We start from the raw sequence: 21,084 nt of genomic DNA on the forward strand, positions 1-21,084 counted from the left end.
GTTCTATTAAAGGGAATCCTGCGAATTTTGAGTCTGTTTCAGAGGGTTGAAGAAGTCTTTGGTGGCCTTTGGTTATTTTGAGTTTCTTTAAAAATAGAATCTAAACAGCACTTGTCCTTCCTTCTTGCACTGCCCTCCAGAGAGCATTCACTACAGACTGCCCCTTCTGGGCCCCCGGGCAGGGGCCTTCCGCGAGCTGTTGTCAGACTCCTACAAGGCTCTGCGGGGGATACAGCTCTCTGCCACGCCCAGAAAGGAGCCCACGGGCAAGACAGTGAGGCAGTGAGTGATCGGTGCTCAACACTTTCCACTCCAGAGAGAAAACAACCTCACCAAGCCAGTCTCTCCTCATTGCCTCCTGTCACCAAAACAGTGAGTCAAGTTTGCCTCCCTCAGAGTGGCTGGAATCCCCTCTTGCCACCGTCTCACACACTTCTCCTAAAGACGGTGGCTTTATTTATACAATTATAAAGATTTATTGATTAAAATGGAACACTTTGTCATCAATTTTATTTTGGTAAAGATTCTTAATTGTGTTATAATAGGCACCATTTCCTTGTTTCTAAGACATGAGTTTTCTGTGGAAATTATTTCAGCTCTTCCTTCAGGCCAGGGGGCTGGAGATGGCTCCTGGAGGTCCCTCAGGATTCAGCCCATGAAGAAAAAAGGAGATAAATGGAGGTCGCCCTTCTGTCCTTATCTCTGTCGGTTAACTCTGGTAGATGACAGAGGATACTGTGCTTCTATAACTGGAATAAGGTACAGGGTCACTTGTAATCCTTGAGGACAGGAACTGTGACTTGTCTTGCTCTCCTCATGACACCTTGCGTATATCAGATATTCATCTAATCTTTGTTCAATCCAGTTCAAACCCAATGCTGCGTTTTGTAGTTGCTTATTTTGGTTTGAGGACCTGTCTCACCAGGTGTGTCCTGGCTCATGTATCAGCAGTGTCAGGGAGACCAAAGAAAACTCTAGGCTTCCAGCTATTATATTTATGACCCCAAATTCCATGCCCAGCTTCAGGAGGGCTCATAGAGATCAGGCCCCTAACACTCCTTAGGAGGGAATGGCCTTGTGAAATGCCCAGGCTAAGTGGACCTTGGGCCAACCTGTGAGAACCAACCTCAGTGCTGACTCTATTTGAAGAATGGGCTTCAGAAATCTCTAACAAATGGCCTAATGCTTAAAATGGCCTCATTTCTCTCTCTCTCTCTCTCTCTCTCTCTCTCTCTCTCTCTCTCTCTCCTTTTCTCTTTCTGTCTCTCTCTACACACACACAGACACCATAAAACCAGAAAAACTACCTTGATTGCCCTATATTCCTGGCAGGCTATGATTCTTGGTTTCAGTTCAGTTACAGTTCAAGAACTCCAGAAATAGTACACACTTCCTCTCAGGGTATGCATGAATTATGATCCATTTTAGATAAGATAATTGTCAAAGGACAAACAAATCACAGATAAAAATGTTTACTCATCTGCCTCCACCTCCTCCTTCAACTTGATATATCCAATAAGAGGATTTGGAGTATATATACCCATGCAGTAATTGGACCTTTTGAGGTAATCTGAATATTATGTGTCTAGTGAGATAAAATGCTCTCTAAACCACATTAAGAAGTCTTCATCTAGCCGAACCGGTTTGGCTCAGTGGATAGAGCGTAGTCCTGCGGACGGAAGGGTCCCAGGTTCGATTCCGGTCAAGGGCATGTACCTTGGTTGCGGGCACATCCCCAGTGGGGGGCGTGCAGGAGGCAGCTGATCGATCTCTCTCATCGATGTTTCTGGCTCTCTGTAAAAAATCAATAAAGTATATATTTAAAAAAAAAAAAAGAAGTCTTCATCTAGAGTTCTAGTGTTTTTTGAAAATCTCATAAAAAAGAATAACATTCTGGTGTTTGCTCCTGTTCTAGTACGGTGGTTTTTGGTCTTAGGAACCTTTTCACTCTTAAATATTGAGAGCCTTAAAGAGCTTCTTTTTTTTTTAAAATGTGGATCATATCTACTTATATTTATCACATTAGAAATTTTAAAAACAACAATATACAAACACACCTTTCATTAGTTGTGAGAATGATGATATTATATGTCATGTAGCCTCTGGAAAACTCCACTGGGCCCTTGGACAAGAAAAGTAAGAAAGGCAGATAACATCTTAGTCTTATTATGAAAATAACTTTAACCTCACAGACACCCCAGAAAGGATTTCAGAGACTCCTCGGGGTCCTCAGACCATCCTTTGGGAATTTCTGCTGTAGAGAACATATCCTCGCGTCTCCAGCCTTCCAGGGAAGGGTTGCCAGGGTGCTGGAACTCAACCACTCGAGTGAGTAAGCTGGTCCCTTGGCAGAGGTATTGGAAAGAAGGCAGCAGCAGGTTTTCAAAGTTCAATGATATTGACCTTTAGCATCATTTACCTCCCTTTGCTCACATGGTCTACTTAACAACCTCATTTTGGTTAAATAATAGAGTGGATTGTCCAGTTGGCACAAAAACTAGTTCCCTTTGAACTCTCATTTCTCTATGCAAATCCTTGTTCGTTTGTTTGCTTTTGGTTACGTATGAACTTATTTCCCAGAATCTGAGGTCCAAACCTGGACCCAATGCGGCCTCACCACACGAGTGCTGTCTCGTCAGCAGCTTTGCTGGACAGCCAGCCAGATGGTGAATTTTCTTTTCTCTCTAGTCCTGCAACCATTTCCTGGAAAGTGATGACACTAAAGACAAAGATCCTAAATTAGGAAGCCCAGCTCTTGACAAACTTCTCCACATGACCAACCCAATCTCACCATTTCCATTTAAACTTGCAAAGAGAGCCACACAGATGCTGCCAGACTTTTTTCTACCAATAATAGTGTTTATATGAAGTCATCCTAAGCGTCCCACACTTGGCTTCTCTCTGTGCTGTGGGCTCAAGTGAGTGACTCTGCTACCGCTTGGTGCAGTCTTTTCTGTACTGAGCTGGATCCGTGGAGGTAATAATTTGGACTTGTCCATTATTGTTTTACCTACTGTATGCTCTCATAAATGGGCCAGGACAACTTCTTCACTATAAGCATCTACTCATAATGTTATTCCTTTTTCAAAGTCATGCACAGTATGCACAGTTCAGATTCATTTTTTAACATAGATCATCTTGGGTAGTGTTTGTCTGTTTCCAGGCTGAAGCTGATTTTGCTATTTTAAAAATATATGATTCTCATGATAATAAAAATCCACGGACATGAGTCAGACTTACTCCTTCCTACACTTTCATTTTCCTTCACCCCAACAGGGAACTTGAAAACCAATCAATCAGCACAGTTCCTTCATTGCCAGGAAGGAAGAGAAATGCTGTATTTAGGAAAATCCATGTTGTGGCTTTTAAAAAACAATCAAGTATATAAGGCAAAATCATTGTCACCTCCAGTCCCCAGTTTAAGCTGGGACATCCGGCAGGCTTTTACTGCCAGGTGTTCTGCTCAGGGTCACCCATCTTTTGCCAGGTCCCCAACTGCCACAGCTCATGGGAGGCCTGCCAGGGGCTTACTGGCTCCTGGCACACAACTGAGCTGCCCGTCTTCCTGAATATGTAAGAACCATACAATTCCAAGTAGCAGAAGTGTAATAAATTAGGCAGAACTGCCTTGTCTCCTCCTAGGAAAGCCCTGGTTGGGTGTAGCTATTCAGGTTGGGGAGGTCTACCTCCTCCAGGTAGGTAGGAGGGCATTACCCAGCAGAATGTAGAAGATTTCTGAGAAGAGGAGGAAGCACAGAACTTGTTTCTTACTCAGGTTGGGGAGGTCTGCCTCCTCCAGGTAGGTAGGAGGGCATTACCCAGCAGTATGTAGATTTCTGAGAAGAGGAGGAAGCACAGAACTTGTTTCTATTAATAAAGCTGTATACTAAAGTCTTAAGAATCAAGGTTAAATTAGGAAATTTAGAAATGGGTAAAATGTCATCTCTAGAGAGAACAGGGATGATCAGTCCTGTTTCAACTATGTCCCCTCGAACCCATCTTAATTTAGCACTTTAGTAAGTACTGTCCCTGTTTCGTACATGGAATTCTTGTCTCCCTAGAACAATGTATAACTTAATGAAGACAGAATGTCCCCACGGAGCTACTCAGACATATGCAAGGTATGCTTAGATGGAAGAAAGTGATGTTAGGTGTTAGGACCCTGCCTTTGAAGCACTTATCGTTTCCACTGGAGAAAGAACACATATAGAAAGAGCACATGGACAGGCCTGCATGTGAATCAGCATGAGTTACTCCCCACTATAAACTAAAGCCACAGTGATTATTACAGCAACAATGCTGTCCATGGCATCAACCGTCAGCTCCCCGGACAGGAACAAAGATGCAATTGTGTGATCTTGTCAGAAAAGTTGGTTAGAGGAGATAGAGCCGCACTCACCCACACAGGGTGTTATCTCTTGTTCTTTGCAGATGTTTAACTGCCTGACCCGCAGGGTTCAGAGCAGTAAAATCGGGCGCTGGCTGGTGCCTGCTGTTTAAAGGAAAACGTGTTCCTTAACCTCTTGGGATTGGCCTCCACTCAGTCCTGTGGAGCAGAGGTCATCCTTAGGGATGTCAGTCACATAGCCAGAGAGTCAGGACACCCTTGCGCCCTAGACTGTCCCATGGAGAAAATTTCATAAAGACTAAGACGTACATGAAACAATAAGAAAGACAGTGAGTGATTGACGTTAGTTGGCCCTGCGGAGTGGCTGGAGGACAGAAATTGGCAGAGGGAGAAAATTGTTTTATAGGACAACTTGACTTACTCTTTGAATTTTAAGCCACATGAATATTTCACGGACCCAAAAACAAAACAAGATGAAGCAAACAAACAAACAACCAAAAACTCTTTCCAAGTTGTCAGGGCCTGTCTAGCTTTGGAATGGGACACCCGATAAGCTATCAACATAATTATTTTCTTCCTGACTCACAGACAATACAGTCCTTGGACACTACTAAGTCCAGGCAGCATCCCATTGGAAGATAAAATCTATCTCTGGCCCTTGAAAGTTTTGCTACTAAAATGTAACATGATTATAGTAATCAGTCATTAGCAAATGTTGTATTTCGTTATTAATAATTATGTATAACAGGATATTGAATTAAGTTACAAAATTTGTATTAAAACATTTCTTACATACCGTTATATTGGCTGGGCCGCAAAAATATTCGTGGGCCACATGTGGCCCGTGGGCTGCGAGTTTGACATGCTTGCTTTACACTAACAAGAGTCAAACCCATACAGTCTGCAGGTACAGAGGGTGGTCAGGTGAGCATTTAGTGTGTGGTAACATGCTCAACACTGTCAGTGAGTTCATATTCCATCTTTACCATAACCCTACACGGTGGGTAGGGTTATTATCGTCATCATATGGATGAGGAAATTGGATCTCACAAAGACCTGTGCCCAGATTCACACCAAGGTGGGAATTGAACTCAGGTCTTCCTGAGCAGGTAGCTGAAGCTCCTCCCACTACCTTACTCTGACTCTCTGTGAACATGAACCTTGTTAGAGTCAAGTTCAAAACAGCAATTTCCTCTGTGGAATCCCCTACCCTCTGAGAGATAAAACTGGCTACAAAACAAACAAACAAACAAAAAAAACCAAACCTCCTCTTGTTGGGTTTTCCCAGGGAAGAAAGTGCCATTTGCTTACTCCAGACAGAGGCCTCTGTTCTCTCAGCCTGTTAGATGTTCAGTGTGATTGGCAGGTGTGGAATGGAGTGGTAGGGAGGGACCAGTGGGAGCCAGGTCCTGGCATGAAACTTGCCCACTGAGATAGACAAGGTTTGGGATGTGGGTGGTAGAGGGGAGGAAGGCAGAGTACACCCAAGAGTGTGGCAAAGACAGTGAACAAGGCTTATACCTGTTAGCCCTGGTGGGTATTTTTGTTGATTTGTTTTTTTAATATTTTTTAATTGATTTCAGAGAAGAAAGGAGAGGGAGAGAAGATAGAAACATCAATAAAGAGAGAGCATCATTGATTGGCTGCCTCCTGCGTGCCCCATTGGGGATAGAGCCCAAAACCCGGGCATGTGCCCTTGACTGGGATCGAACCTGGGACCCTTCAGTCCACAGGCTGACGATCTATCCACTGAGCAACACTGGCTAGGGGGTGGCCCTGGTGTTTTGATTGGCAACCACAGTCCTAACAAGGCGGGGAGTGCAGAAGTGGGGAGGGATGTGGAGGTATTTGTGGAGGGGGAAGGAGGTCCTTGGAAATGTCAAGGGCAGGAATTCAGCATCTTGGAAGCCTGGTGTCTGTGGTGAAAGCCCAGCCCTTCCCAAACACCAGCTGCCCTCCTTCCTGACCCACTTGGCTTTACAGCTTGCCTCCCACTTCCACAATCTCTGAACCTTCGACTCTCTGCTTTGGGCCTGGTCACTGAACCTCTCTCGTGCTGCAAACTCAGGCCTGAGCCCCTAGAACACCAGAGACAAGGCCAACAGTGGCCCATCTCCTACTCATTCTCTGCACACGTATTTGTTAAGCCCTCGTAGGAGTCAGGTACTGTGGGAGGCGCTGGGAAGACACTGGTAAAGAAGAAAGCCAAGGCTCCTGCCCTTCATGGAACCTGCATCTAGTAGGGAGGATAAAGGATAAGCAAGTGGTGGGCAAGGGCCCCAGACACTCTGTCTTCCAGGGAGGGAACTTGGGCCACACACATTGAACTGTAGTTACACTTAGTGCACCCTTGGAGCCACTGTCCTGGCTATGGTTCAGCCTTTGATGTATAAGGTCTTGCTGATGTCATATCACTTCCCCAGATAATCAGACTCCAGATGGCTCTGCAGCCAAATCATGATAATGTCCTATCAGTCACATCAGAGTCTTACCGTTTTCTGACTGACTACAGGTTGTGAACTAGTCTTTTCATTTGTTGCCACATTCTTTTCAGCAGCTTTCTCCCCTAATGTGGCACCCTCGTTCCACAGCCCCTTTCTCAAAGTGCTCGGCTTTCTTACTAATGACTGGATTACTATACCCACTCGAATGTGCCTTCAATGAAAAGATGTACTATTACTCTATGTGCTAATAAAGAAAAAATAATGCCCGAGATGAGGGATCTAATGAGAAACCCTTCCACAAAGCTGAGACATCAAAGGGCTACAGAGGTAAACAAGAAATACTAGTAAGCCCATCCCACACAGAGAAAGAGCCAAAACATTTTGCTCCTCTTGGTCTTGGCCCCGGTGGAGAGAGGGTGAAAAAAACTTGTATGAGAATTGGAACGACAAGCTGGCACTCATACACGTGGTCTAAGTTCACGCTGTTAGTGTGGCCCTTTCAGGCTCAATGTGAATTGGTGTCAGGGTGACCGCCAGAAGCAAAGAAAATCCTCGAACCGAGGTCTGCAAGGCCCCTGGGGTGGCCCACCTATTCTAGCAACAATTAAAATCAGTACTTTCTGAGGCAACCAGAGAGCATCAGTTAGACTTCACTGCGGAGGGATTTAGACTCTAGTCTCTTTCCCGTGAGTTTAAATCCTGAGCAGAATATTTTGTCTGTTGCGACCACCCCAAGGTTACAGGTGGAGAAATTATGGTTTACATAGCACGTTGAGCACGGCATCAGGATGCTCATTCAGTGCGAAGAGCCATTTCTTTTTCCCTGAAAGATTGGAACTTGTCTGAGCCAGGCATCTTTGGCCCTTCCTGACATGAAAGGGCTGGATGGTCGCTTTGATTAATTATGACGGGGGCACCTACAGATATGAAGAGAAGTTGCTGGAGCCACGAGTCCTACTTACTGACAGAAGCTTCCTAGACACTAATTCTGGGCAACGTAATTGGAAGTTACGGATGCTGGCAAAGGTTTCGAGAGGAACCATACAGACTGTTGTAAAACAGGAACTAGGTGGGGTGGTAGAATTCTAGGTTTTTCTACTAGAAGGAACCCCAGAGATCATCTAGTCCAATCCCTCAGGCCATCTGGCAGGAAGGCTGCTATTATATCAGAAATTTGCACGACTGAACCTTTTGCATAAGTCAGGTCTCTTTTTAAATGCCACCTCCTCATCTATAATAACTTACCCACAACCCAGGATGCTTAACCCTTTATTCTGCTTCTTTTATCATAGCGACTATCACTATCTGATACTGCCTGGAATGATAGTTAATTGTCAGCTTGCTTTTTTTCCTGTCTTCTCCCACTAGAATATAGGGACCTTATTCAACTCTGTAAGTCCATGGCCAGAGCAGTATCCAGCCCCAAACAGAAACTGAAAAAATATTTGTTCAGTGAGTGAATAGTGAATGAATCAATGAAGAAAATAAGGACAATGGCTTTAATGATTTCAATTTCAGACAAACGGAATTCCATATCAGGTCTCAACTAGGATTGAAGTGTCTCATTTTCTCTGAGCAGCTAGCTGCAATGTTTCTATACACAGCTCTTAGCATAGTACCTACCATATGCACGGCTCTTATAAATGTTTGCTGGATGAGAGAATGTACATCATACACCTACCCCTCGTGGCTGAGCTGCCTAATTCTCTGGAAAAGTGATAAAGCTTATCATCAGGGACAATGATGTATGTGATGCTATTAACCAAAACAAACAAACAAAAAAGGTTGGGAAAGAAAAGTAAATTTTAGTGACATGAAAAATGGAAAGAGGTGAAAGATTAAAGATTGAAAATGAGGTGATCTTCAAGGCTGAGAGTGGGATGCAGGAGGACTTCAAAGAAGACGAGATTGAAAATGTCATGTTTGCCCAGTCTCCTCCCCTCCCCTCTCCTCTCCTCTCCTCTCCTCTCCTCTCCTCTCCTTTGTTAAGTAACCAAGAGACATTTTATAAAACCTTCTCCCAGGAGGGCTTTAAAAATACGAGCCCCCTGCCCTTGGCTAAAGTACCTGGGGGTCTGCCCTGAGAATGAGGGATAAACCAAGTGGCCTTGCCCAATCTTCCAGCCTTTTGCTATTCTGAATTTGGACACTGAAACACTCGCATTCGTCATTCAGCAAACATTTGCAAAGTGCTGCTCAGTGCCAGAGAAGAGTCAGGATCCTTTGGGTGGCAAGTGATGGAAACTGAATTTATATCTTTAAAAAATGCAAGTGCACTCAAAGGATGCTGGGTTTTCACCCAGAGCAACCAGGCCGCAGGATGGGCAGGGGTGCTGCAGACCCAGGAAGCATTGGAGCAGGGACCTGGCTTGGTGAAGATTCATTCTCATCTGTTTCCTTCTCCCTGGGTGTTGTCTTTCCCCTTTTCCTGCGGCAGACTATCTGTTTCCACCTGGTGGAAAACCCAGCACTGGTGTCTGCTAAGGGTTATGGCTTGTAGCTTTTGGCCACTGTGTTTCCAAGCCCCAAACTCCAGGCCAAGTCACCTCGCCCAACTTGGAACCTTACCTTGTCATGATGCCATCAGTTATGACCACCGGGGTGGGGCTGCATAAGAACTCCCCAAGGATGAGATGGTGAGGGGAGAGAGAGACAGCTTTCAAAGGAAGTAGTGAAGCTGAGCTGGCAGTGCCACATATACTCACGATGGCCTGGTACTGTGTTGGACCGAGATGACTAAACCTTGATACCTGTAAATCAAGGCGTTAGCCACTGTTGGACGACACAAAAATGCTGCTGTCAGTCACAGCCTCAGGAAGTCTGAGTGAGGTGCTGTCCCAGGAGCAGCTGAAATTGGCATCTCTCTTTGAGAAGGCTGCTCCCCTGTGCTTGGTCCAAGGCACATCCTGTCTCTCCAGTTCGGGTTGGCCTGTCCCCTGGAGTCAGTGATGACTGTGGAGGTGAAGGTGATCGCTGAGAAACTGGTTTGTCCACTCTTGAGAGTCTGGAAAAGAGGTCAGTGTGATACTATTGTGCTTGAGCAGGACGAAGTGGGGAGTAAGCAGAGTAGATGGGGAGAAAGAAAAGAAAAAAAAAAAAAACACAGGAGGAGAGTGTTGGTCATGGAGTTAATACAAAATTAACTCCAAACCTCACTTCCTCGCAGCTCTCCATGCCTTCATCCATCCAGGAACAAGCAAGATAATATCTCCTGAGAAATGCCAAGAGGGTAAAGCTTTTTGATCTGGGACTCACTGACCCCAGACTGTCCCTTTTGCTCCGTTGCCATGTCTGTCCAGTGTTTCCCCAGAGCAGCGCCTCCTTGGAGAGGCCATATGAGACGGAATGAGCTATTCGTGCCCTAGCTTTGTTTCCATGACAACTGATCTTTAGAACTCACACCTTCCCAAGCAGGAATTCGTATGGTTGGGGTAGGGATGGAGTTGGCTTATGGTCACATAGCTGGGCTTTTCAGAAATCCTCCAAAGGGTTGGCATTTCTTTTAGAGATATATCTGTTTTCAATGCTTAAAGTAATAGTGATTTTTTTCCCCTCAGATGACTTGCAATCAAAATTATTTAATTTTCCTTTTAAAAAATGGCCACAGCCCAGTAACTCCCTTGGGGAAGAAGAAATGTTTTCTCTACTCTTCTAGGTTTTTTCTGCTGTTCTAATAATTAGTCACGAGACAGATTAATAAGACAAAAATAACTAAATTTAATTACATATGTTATGTATGGGGACCTCATATACACAAGAGAGAGACCCACATACGTGAGAGGTTCAGAGACAGAAGGGGAAAATGAGGTCCACATGACATTCTGAGCCAAGGATGGGGTCAGGCTTCAGAGGGGCCACGGTCTCCTGCAGGGTGGTAAGAAGAGCAGACGGTGAGTAACTCTATGCTTGTCCTGCCATGTAGATCAGTGGTTGAAAGTTATCTCTGGTAATAACCCTTCTTGTGGGGAAGTCCCTCCGTTTAAATACTGCGAGGCAGTCAAGGGAGGGGCAGACACTTCTTCTGAGCCCACAGGTCTCCATTGCCTTCGGCTCAAAATAATTCCCCTGCCAAGGGAGCCCCTCCTGGGGAGACCTGTTCTGAATCCCTTCACCCCCAACAGGCCTGAGTGTGCCTAGTCACCTGTGAGTCACGTGGGATAGGAGGAGGGAGGAATGTGTGGTGACACCTGGCTCAGCCGGATGGCCCACATCAGGAGCCCTCTCTCCTCGCTCCGGACTAGAGTGTCCAGTGTGGGAACATTTCCGGGGAAGGAGTGCCTCAGGGTTTCCCGAAAGTCAAGAGACACATTGGCGAGAGTCACCGAGGAGATGGAGGCGTTCAGGGAGGTGAGGACCACAAACAGCGACATTGTAAGAGTACCGTGACTGACGCTGAGTCCCTCCATTAGGCATGAAGGAAGACTCTGCCACTTAGACATCTCCCTGCATCTAGCCAGCACCGTTCCTGGCACACAGCAGCTCGGTAAATGTGGGTTGATTGATTGAATAAACATTTGACATTGACAGGCATGTCTCGGGTTATGTTCAGTCTGGGACTTTCTTAAGGCACAAGATTTGCCCTCGAGGAATGAAAGAAATCCCTTTCATTTTTAAATTCTCCCTCTTTCAACCCTGGTTTGATTTTTCTTAAATGTGCTCCTAGGAATTTGATTCCAAGCAACTGGCTCCAAGTGAGAGAGAGAGAGAAAAGGGGTTTCGAGTGGAATTGAGAAAAGGAGAGACATTCTGGGATCCAGAAGCCAAGGCCAGGATAGGGATTTCTGTGGGTTCCCAGGACTGGGAGGAAGGGAACTGCACAGCAATCTTCCCCGAAGACCCAGGCAGCCGCCTGGAATTCTCTGTGCCTCTTTCTGATTTGTAAATAGTTGAGACCTGGGGCTGTTCACAAAGCCACACCTCTTGTTTGTGCCTGAGAATTGCTGGAGCAGACCAGCTTCAAACTGAGAAGCAACAAGGAACAGATAAGCAAGAAGAAGTAACATTTGTTTCTGAGACATGACAACAGCAGGGGTGTTCATAGCTTAGTGGCCAAGGGCAGAGTGGCTGGGGTCAGCGATGGGTCACACCCTGACCTACACCTTACACCCAAAACTAAATGCATCCTGTCAAGAAAAGTGCTCAAATATGCCTGGTGCATAATAAGTGCTCAATAAATATCAACTAATCCTGCTATTATTGCTTTTAAATGCTTTCTAAGTCACAATTCCAATAAGGCCATTCTCCTGCGTAGAATACTTCAGTGGCGGCTCGTTTTCCCTGAATTGCAAGTCGTTAAGCCTAGCTTCTAAAGCATTCCCGGGTTGGCGTCCACTCTCATCTCCTGCCTCTCCTCCAGGACCACCCCTGAGCTCCAGCCTTACTTAGAGCCCTTTGAAGGACCTCGTTCTCTTACATCTCTGTGCATGTTTTCTTTCTTTGGCTGGAAATACCCTTTTCCCACTCACTCACCTGCAGAATACCCATTTGTCCCTACCACCGCCTCTTTTAGGAAGCTCCCTCTAACATGCCCCGCTGGGCGCTGGGCTCTGGGGCCCCTCCCACAAGCTCTCAACTAGTCACAATCCCCAACACACGCATCTGACATTCCTTCCTTCCCGTTCTTCCCAGGGACTCTGTGATCCTTGAGGGGGGAGAGGTGGCATGTTGTTGTCCAGCGTACACAGAGCAGGTGTCCCCCAGAATGCTTGGAATCTCAGAGGAGGCTCAACAATGAAGTTTCCTATAAGAATCAGGGAAGGGAAGAACTGAAGCCTGCCAGAAAGAGAAATACATAGAAGAAATCTGCGAGTCCCTCACCTCTCCACCCACTCCTCCTGCACCCTCATGATGGGGGCCTGGATTCTCGCCCTTATTATTTTCCACGTTCAAGTTCCCTAAGGTAATGGTGGAGCCACATTCTCCGGTGACCCGTGACCCAGGTCTTTGATGCTGTTACCTGCACCGACTCTGATCCTCAGCAGGAAATTCTGAGCTTCACGGAGTCAGGTTTTTCCAGGCTGAAGATGAATAAGTAATAACCAATTGCCTTTACTTTTCCAAGAATCCTCGGGGGCCTGTCAGTGCTCCAGTGGGTGGAAAGGCCCTCCCACTACACAGTGATTGGGGAAGTGATAGCCCTAGGTCGCTGGGCATCAGAGGTGGAACCAGGAGGGCACATGCGAGCTCCAGCCAACAGCGAGCTCCAGCCAGCAGCGGGACTAGGGGAGATGATGGACAGCCTCTTTTCCCCTTCGGAATTCCTCGTCCTGGACACAGAGCTCTGGAACTAAAACTGGATCAGGGGCAAGCTAATGAGAAAATCATATATTTGAACAAGATTTAAAAATAAAAAATGATTAGCATTTATGAAACCCGATGAACCACGTGTGGCCAGCCAACTGGCAGGCCCTAGCAAAAGCAAACTCCCCAAGTTACCCAGGGGAATGACCCCCAAGGGCCCAGAGTAAGGGTTAGGACAACAGGAAGAGGAAGAAAAATATTCCGAACGAATCAGGGGCTTGGTTTTTCTGCCATTTAGTGTGGCTTTGCTTTGAGACGAATGAGTTACAAGCTGCTGAAATACATTTCGTAAGAGGTTTGACTATGGCAAGTGGAAGAGACTGCAGCATATGAATACATTTCGTAAGAGGTTTGACAAGGAATTCCGAAGGGGAAAAGAGGCTGTCCATCATCTCCCCTAGGTTTGACTATGGCAAGTGGAAGAGACTGCAGCATATTTCAGTCTCAAGTGAGAACAGACACAAAGCTTTTCCCTGACTTAGCAACAGGCAGAAGCTTGGTCAGGAAGCTTCTCAAAGTTAATGAGGTCCCTCTGGTTCAGAGGTCACGCACCACTGATCATTACAGCTCTTGTCCCTGCTACGGGGCCTGTCGTTCAGTAGATGCCTAATAAGTTTCTCTGAAAAATGTATGAATGCAATGCAATACATAATACATGTTCGGTGAAGGAATCATGACCTTTTTTTTTTTTTTAGTTTTCAAAGCTCTGATTTATAGCATTTGACAATTTCTGTGGTGCAAATATTCCCAGCAAGGCCACCTTCAAGCCACCAGTGGCTTAACAACAAGCTCACAAAATTTCTAAAAAATTAACTATCAGCTCTCGTGACCAGCAAGAGTCAACCCGGGGATACTGGTACTTGTGGCAGGACATTCCTGGCTCTCCGTGCTCGCAGGCAGGGCAGTACCAAGTGTGTTCAATGTATTCAGCCCTCAGAAGTTTTGCACAGACTTTCCCCTAGAAGTTTATAAAGCCAAATAAAACCAGGGGACTAAATTTCGGGGCACTGCTCTTGGATTGGGGAGACGATGGACAGGCCAGGGGCTTTGTGCCATTGCCTTTCTTGGTTTTTATTCATCATGTCAACAAGTATTGCCTCTCCTCCTTGCTCCACCTGAAGTCCCCAGAACTGTGCTAAAATTCAGAGGAAACACCAAAATCTGTACCCTGCCCTTGGGGAGCATATATTCATCCTTAGAAGGCTGGACACACACAAAAGCAATGAAGTAAGAATACAACGCCCATCAGGCTGTGGCCAGAGAGGAGGAGTCCCCAGAATCAGCATATGGAGACCTTCTGTAGCAAGTACACATAAATCAGGAAACCACCTGTCAAAGACTATCTGCCTCCCCAGGCCCTGAACATCCTCTCCATTTCCTCTCTCATACAGAAAAGGACCCTACTGACCTATCAGATGACCTCATAGGTATCTGTCGAGAAATGTACGTTCTCTCTCCCAAATACCTTCTTATCCTGGTTTCCTTGATGACCAAGGGTACATATGTGGAAACAACTGCCTGGAGTAGAAGAGAAATTCTGTCCTTACCAGGAGTGAGAAGTGGGCACTCCCAGCCCCCTCAGCAGCTTCGGAAAGGCTCGCCGGAGCTGGTCTTCCGGACCACCTGTGTGCCACACGCCAACCGGACTTCCTCAGGGAAGGCCTGCACGGCGGCCTTGCAAACCCAGAGACCTAAAGTAACCACAAAGGATGGTGTGAAATGAAAACTTTTTAATTAAAAAGCAGTCTCTGGTGGGTAGTCATGTCTTAGGCCAGTATCTTCCCTGACAAAGATCAATTTTGATTTTAACTGAGCCTATTGTCTTTTTGCATCTAGATAACATACCTTTGGAAAGTCAGGGTGACTTGTAGCTTACCTTTCTCCAGACCCCTCAGGGCACAACCAGTGTGCCAGAGGGGAGACCACAAATCTCCTCATTGTTATTGTTATCTTGTTCATTGTTGACTGGTAACTATTCTGTACCCACCTATGTAAAAGAAGCATGTGTCTATCATTTTACTTTTTATCCAATCCCAGAGGTTTCCCCACTTTGCTTTCTCCCTCCTCCCTAATCTATCACCGATGGATTTCATGTGACCCACTTACAGTCTCCACCTTCCATGGTAATTTATAAAAACAGGTGAAAAAATCACCATTCTCTGGAGCATTGTCTCAATGCATTGAGATTCTGCTTCCTGGCAATTATTGACAGTTTGGCTCAAATAAACTCACAAAAATTCTTCACAGGTTTGAACGTTTCTTACGTTAACACCTGCTTACCTTATCAGAATTGTAATCACCGGAGGAACTAGCAAGCATGGAACTGGACAGTGAGGCCTCTTGTGTAAGCCTGTATTCTTTTGTCTCAGCTCAGGCACACCTCTCATTCTTCTCTATTCTCTGGAACCAGTTCATACACTGGGCAGGCACCTCTTGTTTGCTCGCAACCCAATCAATTCATTACCAGTTGAAGCTGGCTCTCAGCAAATGTTCTCACCCCAGTGTTTACCACTCACCAAGCTAACACTTCCTGCAATTGTTCTTCTTGAGTCTAGGAATCAGGCCTTCACTTGGGGAGTTTCCCCTCCATTTAGCCTGGCAAGGAGGGGGTGGGCATGCACAAAACACCCACCCATAAATATTTCATGATCAACTACTGTCAGCCTGGTGCTGTGCTCAGCACTGGGAAATCAAAGGTGAATATGATGCTTATGCCCTGGTGTTGTGGGAAGAAGGTAGGCAAGTGAGCAAGCCATCGGGCCACAGTGTGATAAGAACTGGGGTTATGAGAAAATCTGTAGTTACCAAGGGTGGGCTCCTAATCCAGCCTTGGTGAGGAGCAGGGTTGGGAAAGGAAGTCAAGGATCAGTCCAGGGGAGCTGTATCCTAAGGATTGGTAGGTATTAGCCGATCCAAAGACAGGGCAGCCTGTGGGGACAGAGAGGAGGTTCAAGAGCCAGTGTAACTGCTGGGAGGTGACCAAGCGCACAGTTCGAGCTGACTAACGGGTCCTTGCATCTCAGAATATTTGACTTATAGCTGCAAAGCACTGAAGGTTTGATCACCAGCTTTTCACTCCCTTCGTTGATGGTGATTATACCAATTAGTATTCACATTGAGCCTAGGTTTAACAAAAGCCCCCTGCCCTGAGCTGTGGAAAGAAAGCTTAACATGTATGGAGGTCAGGAAAAGCAAAACCAGGTGTCCACCCGCTGCCCTCCAGCTCTGGTAGAAAACCCAAGGCCAGGAGCCACTAGTGTCAGTCACTAGGGATGTGCTGGCGCAGCTCAGGGGCTCAGCATTCTCTCTCCTCTCTGTTTCTCTCCTCTCTGGTCTGGTGAGCTTGCAAACTGTCTGTGTTCTGCAGAGCTTCCCTGTCAGGTCTCATCGGGACTCCTGCTTACCCAGGCGCACACACCACAGCTTTCCCGCAGATTCCTCCTCCCGCCCCTCCCCTTCCCCAGCTCCCTCTGCTCCACCCCATGTGCCCCCAAGCCCTGAGAACTGTGACAGCTCTCTGGGGACAGAAACTCAGAAAGGGGAGTCCATCTCTCATGGGAGGACTTAAATGTGGGACAAAACGTGGAATGTGATTTGCATCTTTTCTGTAGGGTCCAGAGGAAGCGGGATGGTTAATTCTCTTAGGCAAGTCCTTAGAATTCTCAAGACCCCTCTTGTTTCCATAGTAAAAGTAAACAACCTTAGATGGTCAGATGATTGACATGGGTTATCTCATTGAATCCATCAATGACCTTATGAGGTGTTTACAATTATTATCCTTTTCTGCACCTCAATTTCCTCATCTGTAAATTGGGGAGAATAATGGCACTTACATCATAAATAGTTAAGTACACGAGAGCTGCACCCGGCATATAATATAGTAAGTGCTCAGAAAATGTTAGCCGTTATTAATGTGAGGAATCTGGGCCATAGAGGTTAAGTAACATGGCCAGGATCACACAGCTGATCAAATGAGGCCAAGATTCAGACCCAGGCAGTCTGACCCCAGAGCCTGACCTCCTGAAGGCAGTGGCTCTGCTCCATGGAAGAATTAAGGAGCAAGAAGGAACCAGTAGGTCTCAGACGGAGAACATGGATTTGGGACCTGGGTTTTGGTGGTGATTATTGATATCCCCCCCAAATTTGCTGAAAGTGGAGTTCAAGGGCCAGAAAAGCTAGAAAGAGACTAAATGAATTCTGTCCTTGGAGAGTGTACCTGTGGGGTATGGGGGAGGCAGGGAAGAGGTATGTATAACTGAGGCCACTGTAGCTTTAAAAGCTGGGCCAGGTAGGAAAGCTGCAATGTCAATGTGGGTCCTGGGGTTTCCCAGAGGCAGTTACAAAAGGATCAGGAAGAGGTGGCCCGCGGCTGGGGATGGGGAACTGGCTCATTCTTTGGCAATTTCATATTTTTTAACGCTCTCTCCCTGACTTGGTGTGGAGCAGCTGACAGAGGGCTGAAGGGATCCTTCTTATTACTTAACACTAAGCACCTACCCTGAGTCAGGCCTGGGTTTTTGTGGGGTTTTGGGGTTTTTGTTTTTTTTGTTTTGTTTTGCATGTGTTCACTCTTTTAATTCTCCTAGGTCTTGGAGTAGGTATCATTTTTTCATCTTTGTATTATAGGTGGATTTAAGGATCTTGAAGCACGGGGAAATTAAATAATTTGCCTAAGGACAAACAGCTCCCCAAGTGGAGGAGCTGGGGTTAGGATCCGGGCATTGTGGGACCAGAGCAGGCCCCACCTGTCATTCTGTCTCTTTGCTGAGTTTGTGTCAACAGCACAGGAGAGAAGGAGAGGGACAGTGGCGAGGGGAGCCTGGGGAGAGACACTGCCCACTGCCCATGCTGCCTCGGCCACATCATCCTCTGGCCTGGAGTTTGATACCCACGGCCTGTTCGTCAGAGTCAGGTGGCAATGACACATGCGGTCCTTTGCCAGGAGCATCCTGAGACAGGTATCAGAGTCCAACCCGCCAGCTGTGTTGCACTGACTGACGGGAGCAACAGCTCAGGAGGCACCAGCAGGGCTGCCCTGGCTCCAGGAGTTTGGCTCAGTCCTTGCTGCTTCTGGGCTCAGTAGGAAACTGGCTGGGATCAGGACCTCGTGGCCTGCGGGCGGGGCCTGCCCCTCCATGAGAGATTTTAGCTAAGAGGCCGGGTGGACGGGGGTAACCGGCCTCTCCCCCACCTGCCCACCCTTCCCTAGCAGGCTTTCCTCCTGGACATTTTCAGAGGGAAGGGAGGACTGCGTTCTGTATTTCTCTGGGGGAAGGAAGTTAAAAGCACACAGGCCTCCCTGGGGAGGTTGCGGGCACTGCCAAGCTGCATAGGAAATGGCCAGCTCACCCCACCTGCCACATGACCTCTCCTGACAAGTGGCCGAGCAGCAGTGTCACTGAGGAAAAGGACATTGCCTCTTTGTAAGGACTGCAGGGTGTTTAATAGGTGGGGTCAGATCTCCTCCTTCTAAAGATGCGGTGATGTAGAGAGCAAGCCAGGACTCTCATACCCATTCTACAGAAGAGGAAAGTTGGGTCAGCCCTTCACAGAGGGGCTGACTCGTTGTGCGACTCTGTTCACGCTTGAGGTGGGTGCGGGACCCAGGATGACTGCCGATGCTTTCTAAAATGGGAATACCTGCCACGGGTCAACTCCAGCGCTGGGCAGTGAATGCTCAGGTTTGTAACTCTTGGCCTCTGAACAGTGTGTGTCTTGTTTCCTTGTTAGAAGCCAATCTAAACTTAAATATATGTAAAAAAAAAATCATGTTTTCCCCTATTGGACAGTCTAAAAAACCCTGGCAAGGATATAAGGAGCCATTGTTACCTGGACCCGGACCTGAGGGAGGCTTCTTTGAGCTGAGACCTTTATTTGCTCCTGCCCTCAGACATCTGTGCTTCTGGTTCTCAGCCCTTTGAACTTGGACTTGAACTTACATCATTGGCTCCCTGGTTGACAGGCATTTGGGTTTGGACTAGAACTCCACCACTGGCTTCCTCAGCTTCCAACTTGCAGACAAAAGATCGTTCAACTTCTCATGCCCCAGCATCGCATGAGCTGGTCCCTCATCACCTCTCTTTCCATACAGGTTGTGTTTCTCTGGAGAAGCCTGGCTAAGACAGTGCTGAATACGAAAGGAAGGGCACCCCAGAGAGGAGAGGAAACGTGAGTTAGACCTTGGGAAAAGGACTGGATTTAGGAAAATGGAAAAGAGGAAGAGCATGCAGGGGGCAGAGGTGAGCAGGGAATCAAAGCGCAGGAAGCTCGTGGTCTATGAGGAAGATAGAGCAGACAGGTTACCCTGGCTTCATGCCCATCAGTGTGGAAATAAGGGTGGGAGAAGTTGGCCAAAAATTGATGTCAAAATGGCCAACCTCTCCAAGCATGATTTTCTGCAATGATAAGGTAAGAAGATGAGAATGATGACAAAATCATACCCAGCACTTACCAGGCATCTTTCAAAGTCTCAAAGCATGTTGATATGCTGCATTATTCATCGTCCTGATGCTTCTGTGAGGCAGGTTCACGGAAGCTGTGAATCATCTCCCTTACACAAGTAGGGAAATCAAGACAGAGGCAGTGAGAGTGTCTTCATCCCACATCCCGATAGTGAGCCAGCTGGAGCTCTTGGTCTGAAGTGCCGGCGCTGCACTGCAGCTTCCTCTTCTAGGGCCCATCCCAATTCCCATTCGGTCTAAGTCTGTAGATGTCTGTCTCTTCCAGGCAACTAACTGGACTTAAAGCCACTTTTCCACTTTGTCCCTCAGAAGTGGACTCGTTATATCTTCTCTTTCAGTGACACACAGATACTTCTTACTCTGCCTGAAATGAAATCTGTGTTTTTAAAGGTAACGGAGCCAGATAACATGTGGGTCTTAAAGTGAATTTCCAGGCTAACATAGGTTCATTCATTCCTTCTGTTAGTCTTGTTGAGTCTTCTGCCTTTGAATTCCGTCAATTTCTCTCTCTTTGTGCTGTTCCTTCCTCCCTCCCCACCCCTAATAAGACATGATACATGATCCCAGACACTGATTTCCAAATCTAGTGAAGACAACTGAGTGGTCCACAAACCTTCTCAACCTCCAGTTCCTGCCTTTTGTCCTTCATGGCCCAGGAGCAGAGAGCATCTCCTGGTAAGAGCTCCTTAGAGGCCCCTTTGCCTACCTGAAGGCAGGTGTGAGAGTCAGTCAGGGTTTCTCTTGATTTGCCCAGAGCTCAGTTGACTAGCAGCCCACGCCTTGACCTCTTTAAAGCCACCTGAGCTTGCCAAGATTTTCCTGGTCATATTGTACCTCTTCCTGCTTAGCAAGGCCATTCACTATTCCTCCCATTGATTGAATACAATCCTCTATTGTGTCAGGATTGTTGCGATTAAGTCAACAAGGCAAGCGATGTTGCAATCAGCCATGACTTGTACTTTATTTCCAGCTGACCCTAAACTAAAGTGGCCATGCTTAATGCCTGAAAGCAGCGTCAGGGATCAGAAATATCATGGACTCTGGAGCTTTGGCTTGTAACCACGGATCTGGCCTGTAGATCACTGCTTTGGGTCTCAGCACACTGCCTGAATCCTTCTCTACAGTGCCTAGCACAGTCCTAGACACAAAGTCTGTACTCAGTTAGTACCTGTTGACTGGCCTTGACTGAACCTTCCTATCGGACACAGTAGCAAATCTGAAGCTCCGCCTTCTCCTAAGCTGTAGCTAGGTCAGAGCCATCAGTGAGAACAAGAGACACTGGCCACAGGCATGGCTTCTGCAGCAGTTGATCACTAGTTGGTACTTCCTTTCCTCTCCCGGACATAAGGACTTCATCCCACCTGATGGGGCAGTCTCTGGATTTGAAGGAACTGGCAGCTGGTCCAGTATTGGAGTGGGTCCCCCCCCCTCAGGGAAACTCCTGAAAATGACATCAGAGCCCTGCTCCTCCCTTGTGACACCTGCCATGACTGGCATAGGACAAAATGGAAAATTGAAAGAAATATCCAAA

General features: G+C 46.8%; 1 protein-coding gene across 3 annotated transcripts in view; it reads left to right on the plus strand.

The window, feature by feature from the left end:
• LOC102260911 (chromosome unknown open reading frame, human C1orf105) overlaps positions 1-21,084 on the plus strand; it is a 45,186-nt gene that overhangs the window by 16,062 nt on the left and 8,040 nt on the right. The window contains exons 6-7 of one of the 3 annotated variants that reach the window (XR_001362392.1): positions 141-372; positions 609-673. The exons of 1 other annotated variant lie outside the window; for it this stretch is intronic. Coding sequence is in view for 1 of the 2 variants with exons in the window: in XM_014540886.1 (XP_014396372.1) it covers positions 141-286 (146 nt within the window). In the remaining variant the exon portion in view is untranslated. Of the gene's footprint in view, positions 1-140; positions 586-608; positions 674-21,084 lie in introns of those variants that run through there. One more of the 3 variants, XM_014540886.1, reaches the window with a different exon arrangement.

The sequence above is a fragment of the Myotis brandtii genome, unplaced genomic scaffold, assembly GCF_000412655.1.
Source record: "Myotis brandtii unplaced genomic scaffold, ASM41265v1 scaffold250, whole genome shotgun sequence".
Classification (NCBI taxonomy): Eukaryota; Metazoa; Chordata; class Mammalia; order Chiroptera; family Vespertilionidae; genus Myotis; species Myotis brandtii.